Source organism: Austrofundulus limnaeus, unplaced genomic scaffold (assembly GCF_001266775.1).
Source record: "Austrofundulus limnaeus strain Quisiro unplaced genomic scaffold, Austrofundulus_limnaeus-1.0 Scaffold30, whole genome shotgun sequence".
Taxonomy (NCBI): domain Eukaryota; kingdom Metazoa; phylum Chordata; class Actinopteri; order Cyprinodontiformes; family Rivulidae; genus Austrofundulus; species Austrofundulus limnaeus.
In genome coordinates this window covers 2,462,426-2,474,876 of record NW_013952432.1, presented here as the reverse complement: position 1 = coordinate 2,474,876, position 12,451 = coordinate 2,462,426, and the positions used below count along the sequence as shown (strand labels likewise).

The window sequence follows — 12,451 nt, the reverse complement described above, 5'->3', positions numbered from 1 at the left end:
GGACCGGTAGAGTGGTAATACAAAATCCAACTAAATACATCAGTCAATAATTCTCCGTGATTCTTCAATATTTAGATTCTCTCCATAAGATTCAGAATAGAATTTAAAGGGCCAGTATTATTCGTTTCTCAGGCATACATTTAAATACTAAACCATAATAAAGTATCTATGTCAAAATAAACTTATCTTCTCATCACTTCCTCTTCTAAACACCTTGAAATTGGCCTCTGTCTCTTTAAGAACTGCATTCCGCTTCTGTTTCGCCCATTTCGGTGCGYGGGGGGTTCGCGCTTGCGGGGGGCTGCCATGATGCAGTTTACTTGGCATCTGAAAATACATTTCCTCAAAGGTATTTTTAATCTGAAAAGAGCTTCATTGAATGAGAACTAATGTTGAGCTCAGCGGACAGTTTAAGTTTCACTTTCACTTTCACCCGAGAACCTGCAAGAGTCATTGGCGGGGTGTGTGGGTAGGGAGGGGGAGGGGGTGGTGCTCCGCCATGAGGAAGTTTGGCTTAAAGACATGTCCCAGGGACGTTTCTGGTCCCAAAAGGCATTTCTGGTCCCCACCTGTCGTTTTGCTCCTCAGCATGGCTGCCTAAAATCGCTGCAGGATTTCTCAAACATGCATGAATGAGTCAGAGCAAGGCTTTGGGCATGTTTTTTATGAGAGTATAACATTACAACATGATATAAAACTCAAAAAAGTTGATTTTACATGACATTGCCCCTTTAATATTAATTTAAATGAATGAAATTGGATTTGGTTTATAATTAGAACTAAATTTAAAATCAGTACTTAGGTTTATTTGCTGGTTTTTAATATTAATTGCCTACTGATGGTGRTCAGAGGGTATGGTGGCRCTGCTGTATGGCACAGTGTGCACCAGGGCAGCTRTGGTYACAATGTAGTTTGCCATCATCAAGTGTCTGAATGTGAGTGTGAATGGGTGAATGTCTGCAACTGTAAAGCACTTTGGGGTCTGGAGGGACTTGATAAAGCATTCTATAAGTTCAGTCCATTTACCATTTACCATAACATAGTGACCTGACCATGACTTTTGAGACTATATCAGTGGTTCCCAAAGTTGAGGTCGAGACCCACAGTGGGGTCCCAAAACATCAAGGTGGGGTCTTGAAAAGATTTTCAGAAATAATTATATTCAAAAAAGACTACTTGCAACATTTTTTTGTCTTAGTTGTTAAAAAGATTCTGGTTAGTACGCGTGTATTGTTACTATGCCCTTGCTTATTTGACTTTGTATCAACATTTATTATGCAAAAGTAGTTGGGGGCACAGACCTCTGCTACTGTTATTGTGTGGGTCAAAAGCTAAAATGTTTGGGAATCATTGGACTATATAAACAAACTGAATTGAATTAAACAGATATAGCAGAAATAGATTTTTTTAATGCGGAATTGAGCTTGTAAATGAGTTTGTGTAGAGTATATTTCATGTGGATAAGCAGATCTTTACTCAACTTCTATGAATAAGCAATCAGTCTGTTTGCATCTTTCAGGATTCACTAACAAGAAATTCCAATAGAAAACGAAACTTGGAGAGGAAATGGTATGTTTCTTTCTTTTCTTTTATTTTTTTAATAGGTATCCATGGGCAAGGACGAAACATCAGAGCTTGATAAAAATCTTTACAAGCATTACTCCCCCCCCCAYCCCACCCCCAGTTGTAGACAGATATCTGGAGATGCACAGATCAGAGACGACAATATTTTACCTTGGACACATGGACAAGAAGTGACCCTTAGCTGAACTCCAGCAGAGTCACAAACATGTTCATTCTGATTTAGATGCTCTTCCACCTACCCACCCCTCAACCCCCCAGCGTCCCTCTGGCAAAAACCAGGGAGGAAAAACAATGGGACAGTCAAATGTATCCTAATTCCAGCCAGGGACACTAATTCAGTTCAGAAACAGCAAGGAAATGGGCTTGTGAGAGCAGACCCCGGCAAATACACGGCGGATAAAAACGATTATCCTGCAGATGAGCGGAAAGATGAAAACTAATTTAATAATAAGACCAGAAAATTCTCYGAGATAACGGGGATCTAGAGACCGATCCGAGACCCATCTGGCTTGCACTGCAYGTGTTGGAGCCATTTTCTGCAGCAGAAGTTGTCCATTTATGCAATGGTGCTAAAAGCTGAGGAGCTGTATTACTTGCACCGCTCTTACACCTTACAGTGAACTTTAACAGCTGTGTTTTATTTTAAGGAGAATGTTTTTAGCTTTTTACACTTTTCACAAAACTGTTTTGAAGTGTTTTAATGTTGTTGTTTTTTTTCACTATAGTGTTGGTTTATACTTTTGGTACATATCCATTCAAGTGAAATCTTTCATCTTGTTTTCTTTTTCAGATGATGTACTTGACACCTAACAATACAAATTAATTAAACCTGTTTATAGTAACTACAGGAGGCCCGCACAGACATATTTACATAGAGATGAATGTGGTTTTTTTTACATTTTAAAGCAACATTCTTTTCTTTTTAACATTTTAGAAAGGCTTAAAATGTAATTACACAGATAATGTGCTAAGTACACGTGTCAGAGTCAAACTTAAAACTTTTTTCCATTTTATCTTATTTACCTGTGTCTTTTGAGAATCTATTGGAGATAGGAATGTAGGAGAATATGCCAATTTATATTTTTCACACAGAACAGCATATTTGAATAGATTTCTTGTAAAATCTGGAACAAATTTTGCCAGGACCTTGCATTTAATTAACACATAATTCCCCTGGTGCTCTGGAATTATAAAAACTAAATTATAAAAACTAAATTGGTTCTTGATTAGTTTAACAAGCCACTACTCTATGACCTTTTTACAAGAGAATTTGTACACAACTTTCTGAACATGGTAAAAAAAATTCCCACGAAGAGAGGAAACACCTGTAACTCATGCAAGAAAGAAAAGAATCCCTAAAGTGARACAGTTTGGAAACGCATTTGCAAAWGCTATTAATTTGTTACCAACAGTTTTAGCCTAAAATACTATCTGTATTTTAATGTCTGCTCACCAATACTGGACAGCTACAAGCCTTTTGCACAGTGTTAGCGGTCAGAGTTGATGTCATGGATAACACTGTGAAACAACAGCTAAGAGCAGGACCATTACACCCCAGCAGACTAAGTTAGGAGGTTTGAATCTGGACACCAGAAAGTTCCCTATAGATGATTGAGCTGAGATAAATAATATTTGTTATGTTATCTGCAGTGGCTTTAATGTTTTGGCTGTAAGAAGTATTTTTAATGAAAAAAAAATTGTATTCATTAGATACAGCGGGTAAAATAAGTATTGAACACGTCACCATTTTTCTCAGTAAATATATTACTAGAGGTGCTAATGACATGAAATTTTCACCAGATGTTGGTAACAACCCAAGTGATCCATACATACAAAGAAATCAAACCATAAATGTCCAGAAATGAAGTTATTTGTAATAATGTGGAATGGCACAGGGAAAAAGTATTGAACACATGAAGAAAGGGAGGTGTAAAAAGGCATGGAAAGCCAAGACACCAGCTGAACTCTCTCAGTAATTAGAAAGCAAGCCTGCCCCTTGTCAGTGCTAATTAATATCAGCTGGTTCAGTCCCAAATGAGGACCAGGTATCACACAAGAACCATCTGATGATGGGTAAAAGTAAAGAGCTCTCTCAAGACCTTCACAACCTTATTGTTGCAAAGCATAATGATGGCATCGGTTACAGAAGAATGTCTAAACTTCTGAAGGTTCCAGTGAGCACTGTTGGGGCCATAATTCAGAAGTGGAAAGAACATCATTTCACCATAAACCGACCACGRCCAGGTGCTCCTCACAAGATTTCTGACAGAGGAGTGAAAAGAATTATCAGAAGAGTTGTCCAAGAGCCAAGGACCACTTGTGGAGAGCTTCAGAAAGACCTGGAATTAGCAGGTACGATTGTTTCAAAGAAAACAATAAGTAATGCACTGAACCACCATGGCCTGTATGCATGCTCACCACGCAAGACTCCACTGCTGAAGAAACAGCATGTTGAAGCTCCTTTAAAGTTTGCTGCACAACWTTTAGACAAGCCTGTGTAATACTGGGAGAATATAGTCTGGTCAGATGAGACCAACATTGAACTGTTTGGATGCCAGAATACACATCATGTTTGGAGGTCAAATGGCACTGCACATCAGCCCAAAAACACCATACCAACAGTGAAGTTTGGAGGTGGGAACATCATGGTGTGGGGCTGTTTTTCAGCATATGGTACTGGCAAACTTCAAATAATTGAAGGAAGGATGAGTGGAAAAATGTACAGAGACATTCTTGATAAAAATCTGCTTCCATCTACCAGGATGATGAAGATGAAACGTGGCTGGACATTTCARCAAGACAATGAGCCCAAACACAAAGCCAAGGAAACTCTCAGTTGGTTTCAAAGAAAGACACTAAAGCTGCTGGAACGGCCCAGCCAATCACCTGACCTGAATCCAACAGAAAATCTATGGAAAGAACTAAAGATCAGAGTTCATAGAAGAGGTCCACGAAACCTTCAAGATTTGAAGACTGTTTGTGTGGAAGAATGGGCCAAAATCACACCTGAGCAATGCATGCCACTAGTTTCTCCATACAGGAGGCGTCTTGAAGCTGTCATTGACAACAAAGGCTTTTGTACAAAGTATTAGATAAATTTCAGTAAGTGTGTTCAATACTTTTYCCCTGTGCCRTTCCACATTATTACAAATAACTTCATTTCTGGACTTTATGGTTTGATTTCTTTGTATGTATGGATCACTTGGGTTGTTATCGACATCTGGTGAAAATTTCATGTCATTRGCACCTCTAGTAATATATTTACTGAGAAAAATGGTGACGTGTTCAATACTTATTTTACCAGCTGTATTTTTGCAATCTCCAAAGCGCTGTTCAGACCTGCTACTAACACCCACCTTGGGTACATTTGACTGCAAAGTAAACAAGTCTGATTCAGATTATTCACACCTGGCAGTAAAATTTGTGAACACATTATTTATTTATTTTTTTGCAAATAGATGTTAATTATCTGCTTTGTATGCAAATACCCCAATTTATTTATCAGACAAAAAAATGAAAAAAACTGCAGCTTATGATGACAATAAAGCTTTACCTTAAAACTATAATCTTGAGAAATCAAATAATCAGACCATATCTAAGAAAATATCCATAAAACGCTTTATCTTCAACATTAGCTATTTAAAGTATAGTCTAGTTAATTATATTGGATGTAATAAATACTATATTTTAGTGTGTATATTAGTGTTTCTGCTTTTTAACATAACAAACTGCAAGGGAATCTTTAAATACTGGTCTTAATTTGTGTTAATGTGCTAACACTGTAAAATGAAACTTTAGTACAACTGAGGACAAGCATTCTCTCATCTAGCTTTAGTCAAGTACCCATAGGCTCTGTTCTTTATCGGCCTTTTACAGAGATATATGACATCCACGGAGAAACAGCAGCGTTGCCATGTCTCATAAAAGGAGGATTAGTCACTTTGTTAGTGCACATCCACATTAACTAAACCATTTGTGCCTTGCATTAAACGTCACTGGGAGAGTTTCGTACTTATTTACCTGCCAACACAGGCATCACTTTGATCCATCTGCTTAAGCCTTGGCAGAACATCTATTGCACAAAAACACATTTGTGTAATGTATACCTTTTTTTTTCCTTCTTCTTCCTCTGGTAACTTATTGCATGCAAATGACTTTGTCACATCAACACCAATCTCTGTAAAAAGTTTCACCCACTCACGTCAGCCTGGATGGAATAAAATGCAGAGCTCCTTCTCACACAGTCTGCAAGAAATCTTTTCATTTGTTTTGCATGTTATACATATAGGACAGTGAGAATATGCACAAGTCTGTWAAACTACTGTGTCCCAGTTTCTGTCGGCCGCTATTTTAAAAGGTTATTGATATCTGTATTACCATACAGGTGCACCAAAACCTGCAGACAATGGGAATTATTTTTAACCAGAGAAAGATTCAGTCTCATGGTAATCTTGATTCTCATAACAACACATATTTGGAGTGATCTAACACAAAGCCTCTAACAGCCACGGATCACTGACCTTGCCGACGTAGAGCGGTTCGTTTCCCGTGTACTCCTCCAGAACGAAGAACTGGTTCCATACCCAGCTGCGTTTGTGCCTCTCCAGGACGTCCCAGGGGTCCGGATCAGAGAGTGGGGACTTCTCCAGATCCCCAGAGCCRGGCTTCAGCCCCCAGCAGCAGCAGCAGCTTCTCTCCCTCAAGACAAACAGGAGCACCAGAGGAGCCAGGGCTCTGCATATGCCTGAGCAGCACCAACCCATCGTTTGGGCTCCCCTCCAAAAACGCACTGAAGCAAGAAGAGGAGCAAAACTCTAAGAAAAAAAAATGAAATGTCAAAACCCTTGGGGTTTTTATCCACACAGTCTGGACTCTCTGTTTCACCGGAAAGCAACAACAGTCAGACTCTGAAAGGARCACATGGACTGAAGATGAGTCAAGCTCTGCATTCTGCTGGGTTGTTTTTTTCCCTCTTTTAAAAAATGGGGTAATTCCTGCCACTTTGGAGCCAGGGAGATGACAATAAACCCAGCCAAGAGGGTCACTGACGACCAGGGAGGCTTCGACACAGACTCTTTGTAATTGGCACCTATCAGAAGAGAAGAAAGAGGGAGGAAAAACAGGAGAGACAAAGACGTAGAGGAGAAAAGAGAGAAAGGAGTGTCAGCAGAATTGCCTCTATGACCGCAGTCACTTTAGATAGCAAGTAATGTGCCTGCTGATGCAATGATAATGGCATTTTTTTTCACAGATTCAAAGGAAAGTGGTGAGGGGAAAAAATGAATACAATCAAAATACACACTCTCACCTACACACAACGCGAGGAAAATTGACTTGGGTCAAAATGCTAATAAGGGTAAGATGGAGGGAAAAATGACAAGGCTCTGTAAAGAAATTTCACACTAAGTCGAAACAATGGTGGCGGTGTGGAATAACAATCAGATGCCGATATGCTCGCTCACAATTGTCTGGGCTTTACCTCACCAAGGTCATTATTTTGTCACATTTACCCCTCGTGTGAGACGGTGACAGCGGAAGGGCTCGACTCGTAACGAGCCACATGATCTGCGCGGTTAGGTTAGCTGGGATTAAAAATAAATCGGAGCCATCAGCGGCACGACGGCCCGGGCGCTCCTGACCTCTGCTCCGAGTTGTTGCCCGACTGGGCCGAGATCACACAAAGATGCTGGGTTAGGGTGGGGTGGGGGATTAGTCTCTGTGCTGTGATGGAGCCCCCCCCCCCACACACACCCCCAAAAAAATGTAATAACATGACGACCCGTCAGAGCAGAGGAAAGTATCCTGACAGAGCTGCTGAGCAATTAGGTAAACTTCCCATTTTACTGCTATTATCTGTGTGATTTGAGGCGCAACGACTGATTCTCGATAAATATTCCAAAATAAGTTGCACGGGAGAAGACCAGCTGGGAAACGTAAGACGTTCCCCCAGCAGACCTTTCGAGCATTTTGGCCACAAGTGCAGTTTAGTTCCTCTCTGACCTCCCTTTGTCTCTCCTCTATGCAGAGCACTGGCAGAGCCCTGGGTGAGAAAGGTAATTGCTTTGGCATACAGTGACCTCTTTCTTCCCACACAGATCCTCCACTTCTCGTTTTACTTCCTCTTCGGTCGTACCCCTCCGGCAAAAAGCAAAACAGCACACACATCCYGAGGAAGTGATTTGTTGTCGTTCACCACGGGAGAGTCATTAGCCGACGCTAATAATTAAAACAAGGAATAAATCACAGCAGACTGTCACCTCTGCAGACACCTAGAGTGCAATCATAAGAGAATTTATTTGAAAATCACATTTTTTTGTCCTGCTTTGCATTTTGACTAAAAATGCAAAAAGTTTATTTTTTTTGACCAACCTGTTCCTGTATCCAAAAAAAAGGGGAAACATCTGCACTCATAATAGCGCAAAATTTCAAGAATTTAACGGTAAGGTGGGAAATGGAGCAGAATTGGCTGCAGGGCTGGTGAAGGCAGGTTGCAGATCTGGTGTTGTGGAGATTGCACGCAGAGTCGACAACTTCATGCATGTCGTTTGCCTCGAAAGTGAGGAGATGGGGAAAACAGATTGAAGACATCAGTAATGTAGTTGTGGGTACAAGAGTGGGCTCAGTAAAGCAGATATTGGCTTTTTATTTAATGAGTTTCTTCTGATTTACCATCCATTTGATTTTAATTTATTAGGCATGCCATGCACTGAAGAAATCAATGCTGTTTTTTTTCTCTTCTATTTTTTTCCCCCAGTGCAGTTGTTTATCATTTGAAAAATTAAAGAGTCAGATCTAAACGAAATGTTCGACTGGCAAACGCCGACATGGGTGTGATGAGAGCGTTTCATGAAGGCTTTCCATTTCTACTTATTCTTGCTGTGTGTTGTGCTGGCAAAGTGAAAGTCAAACACAATAAAGTGACAAGAAAATAGATCAAATTTTGATAACAGCCACAGAAAAGCATCGTATCTGATGTGATTATCAAATGATRTAAGCGACTTCCTTGTTGCGTACGAGACAGAAATGTTCTGGTAGAAAAAAGGGCATGAAATTTTTACGTCTGATGAGTGTCTGAAAGCTGTGAAAACATTAGGAGAGCCTTTAATAAAAGCTTATGAAGTGTTTTTACTTTAACTTACATAAAAAAGCTGTTTTTAAAAGCTTTAAAATAGACATCACGTTTTTAAATCTTTCTTTTTCACATTTAAATCAGTCATGTAGGGTCTATATAAAGTGGAACTGCAATGATTTTGTCTGAATTCCTCCTTACTGTAACTTCACAAGCCCCTTGTTCACCCCTTTTCTGAGGTGTGTCTCAGATTAATTYGTTTTGATGCTGTCTCTTTAAATTCAAATGAGGTGCTTCATATCAACCCCCTCCAGCTTGTAGACTGGTTCACTCTAGGTTTTTTTTATTTATTTTATTTATTTTTTATGACTATATAGCAGCACAGAAAGTTTTTGTTTACAAATGAATTAAAAGATGTGAACAAGGGAAGGCTTGTCCATCCAGCCTTACACGTTGGAGCCAGAGGAAAATGAATATGATGAAATTGTACTTCGTAAGTCCAGGTCTTATTTGCCAGTTCAATCACAAATACTGTGATGTAATATTTCAGAAAACATCAAAATATAGTAAACAGTTTCAAAAATATGACCCAAACAGAATATAAAGATATCTACCAGGAAAGATTACATTCAGATTTTCTTCTTGAGACACTAAGCACACAACAAAATGTATTCAACGGCTTGAAAAGTGGATTTTGCATGATATGTCCCCTTTAAAGGCAGATTCTAACTCCTCAAAAGACGATGGGTTATTCAGCTTGGATAAAAGCCTTTGCGATGTTTCACCAAACTTGTTTAACACTTCTACATTTCCAGAAATCTTTTTTAATTAAAATGTAAAAATATTTGGTTTATATCACAAACTATCACCATTGTGTAGTCTCAGATTGGCAGAGCCAGCCTTTGAAATCACTCAGAGTTGTAGTCAGACCGCCTGTGGAGGCTCATTGCTGGCCCGTGTCAAAGTGAGGCTGCTAAATTAAGTGAAAATGTGAGATGAAGCTGAGAATGTAAAGCATCCCCGTCTTCCTCTGGCTCTGTGTTTCCTACACACACACACACACACACACACACACACACACACACACACACACACACACACACACACACACACACACACACACACACACACACACACACACACACACACACACACACACACTTCTCTAATCCCATTTGCCAACCTCACAACAGGATTACCAGCACCAAGGCATTCAGTTACCAAATCGGACGCTCTCTCCCATCCAAACGCTCATCCATCACCGAGAACGTGGACCATGAACACGCCACAGAGATGGACCCAGTCTTAACTTAATCATGGTTTGGGACGAAATGCAGAACGTTTAATCAGATAATACGCTCACATTGATTTTGGACAGTTTAATAAAGTAACTCRGTGTGTAGAGGATCAGAAACTTTTATATGTGACAGTTGGAGCTAGGGCTGCACAAATTTAGGGAAACAAACAWTCTTAAAATTATTAAACATCACAACTATGGTTACAAGAGCCCTTCTGATTGTGTTTGCAGTTAATTTCAGTCATAAATATCGAAAGTGAACACACTAGTATTGCAATACGTGTTCAAAACATTGTGCCAGGGGAGGAAGACTGCATGTACTGTTTTAGACAATTGTTTTCAACTTGTGCATTAAACCCAATTACAATCTGTCACTGATTAAGTTGAGACATGATTGTATGGCAAGCAGATACTCATACTTTKACTAAACTCTTGAGTTATGGCAAACCTTTTGTGTATTTGCATAATTTCAAGTGCCATTTTAAGAAATGTAATGAAAATGTCATTTAGGTCTATATTTTTTTCTCTTTTTTTACATTGAGATAAGTTTAAAATAACTAAAGTGAACCAATATGTTTGTTTCTTTGTTTGTAGAACAGTACTTCCTTAACCCAGGCCAAGGATGCTTATTCTGGAGTTATTAACTGTATTTGWATGACACATGACCTGTAAGACATGTTTACAGTTCAGATTGGAAGAATAAGACAGCCCAATATGTTTTTTTTTTGTTTTTATTTTATTTATTTTTTTTATTTTAAAGTGAAGTTACCAACTGACAAAACCCAAGTTGCTAAACATGAGCAGCTATACCCTCCCCACCATTTCTCTCTATGAGCCCTTATTAACTGTTCTAAGTAAATACATAAATACATCACATTTGTATTTAGTTTTTGGTTTACCCTTACCRAAACATGTCTTGGGCATACTTTCCACCATCCTGATATTGTGCAGCCCTAAGTGAAACATTGCTCTTCTGTCCATAAGGAGTAGTGAGGAGCTTATCCTCCAAAATATTAGCAACACACACAAATCAGACTCTTGGTGAAGCAGAAGTTCAAACTTGTGCTTTTTGGCTGAAGACTCCTCCTGCTTACTGATTCCAACTATCCCATCTTGCATAAATTGAAATTCATCTTCACGGGCAGATCTGACTGAAGAACTGCACTTCATGCACTGTGCAGCTTTTTACATACAGATGGATGGGCTCCTGATCATGAAATCTATTTGAGCAAAAATGCACTTTTTTAATAAATTGGGGGTGGCGGTGGGGTTTTAACTCTGTCACTTTTCTTTATGCCAAATTTATTTATTTATTTATTTATTTATTTATTTATTTATTTATTTATTTATTTATTTATTTTTAATCATTCTAATCCTTGCTAATCTGTGCTTCTAAACGTCCATTCATTATCAGTTCTGCACATTCACACTTATTTCCCACTATAAGGGCAGTTACAAATTAATTCAAAAATCGTATGAAAAACGAAACAGACAACAATGATTTTAAGGCAAACTGAAAGACAGGGGGAGAAAGTCTTTTTTTTTTTAAACCAATGGCTGAAAATTAAAGTTTTACTTGCCAAAAAATAAATAAAGCCAACATCCCACTTCAGGTCACTGAAGCTATAAATGCTCGCTTTGTGTCCTGAAACATTTATCTGCTTATCTTGTTGGAAAATAAACATCTCAGCCCCAAACAGCCCCCACCCCCACCCCCCTTTAAAAATAACTTTAGCCTCAAATTACGTTAGCCTCTTTGCAATGTAAATCAGCAGGTCCCTGGCCTGTCTCTGTGACCTGGTAGGTCTGACCCTCCCTTTACGSATCCATCATTGCGCATTAGCTGTCAACACCTGGCACCGCGGAGCAAGAAAAGTTCGCTCCTGTAACCGCACGGAGGAGGAAATCTTCCATGCAGACATTTTTTTTAAAAAAAGGAAACACAAACAGATTGAACCATTATCTACGATCGATCACACGTCTTTAAAAAAACTTTCGGGGAATAACAAAGCAGCTGGGGAGAGTCAAAAAAAAAAAGATGATGAAAACCCGCTGTGACAAATACTAAACCTCCACCGCAGGAAATCCCGTGTCCCTAGAATACTAATTACGCGACAAGAACATAATCAAACCAGACATTTTATTTTMAAGATTCAGCACGGAAATGGAACAACTTTTCAAACAACAACAGAGAGAAAGAAAAATCCTGTCGTGGTGAGAAAAGGCTCAGATGTACTCACACGGAGCAGGATGAAGTTCAGCACATGGATGAGCTCCGCTGGTAAAAGTTGCGCTCTTCCCCTCTGCGCTCTCCGTGGAGACAAACGGTCTGCTTGGAAATGAGGACTTTGGAGGCTGTCGTGGTGAAATTAGTCCTGATGGAGGAGAAGTGGTGATGGTGGAGATCAGCAGCCGGGTCGCGCGTAAACTGCCCTCCCTCAGCGGGGATGTGGCGGTTCTGACGCTCTCTCTCTCTCTCTCTCTCTCTCTCTCTCTCTCTC

General features: G+C 39.5%; 1 protein-coding gene across 1 annotated transcript in view; it reads right to left on the bottom strand.

Annotated features, from left to right (window-relative positions):
* Positions 1-12,444, bottom strand: part of LOC106515574 (cadherin-7) — a 155,400-nt gene extending 142,956 nt beyond the window's left edge. The window contains exons 1-2 of the mRNA XM_014005431.1: positions 12,191-12,444; positions 6,105-6,673 (exon numbers count right to left, since the gene is read on the bottom strand). Of these exons, the coding sequence (XP_013860885.1) occupies positions 6,105-6,347 (243 nt within the window). The 5' untranslated portion in view covers positions 6,348-6,673; positions 12,191-12,444. The remainder of the gene's footprint in view (positions 1-6,104; positions 6,674-12,190) is intronic.
* Positions 12,445-12,451: the final 7 nt, after the last annotated feature.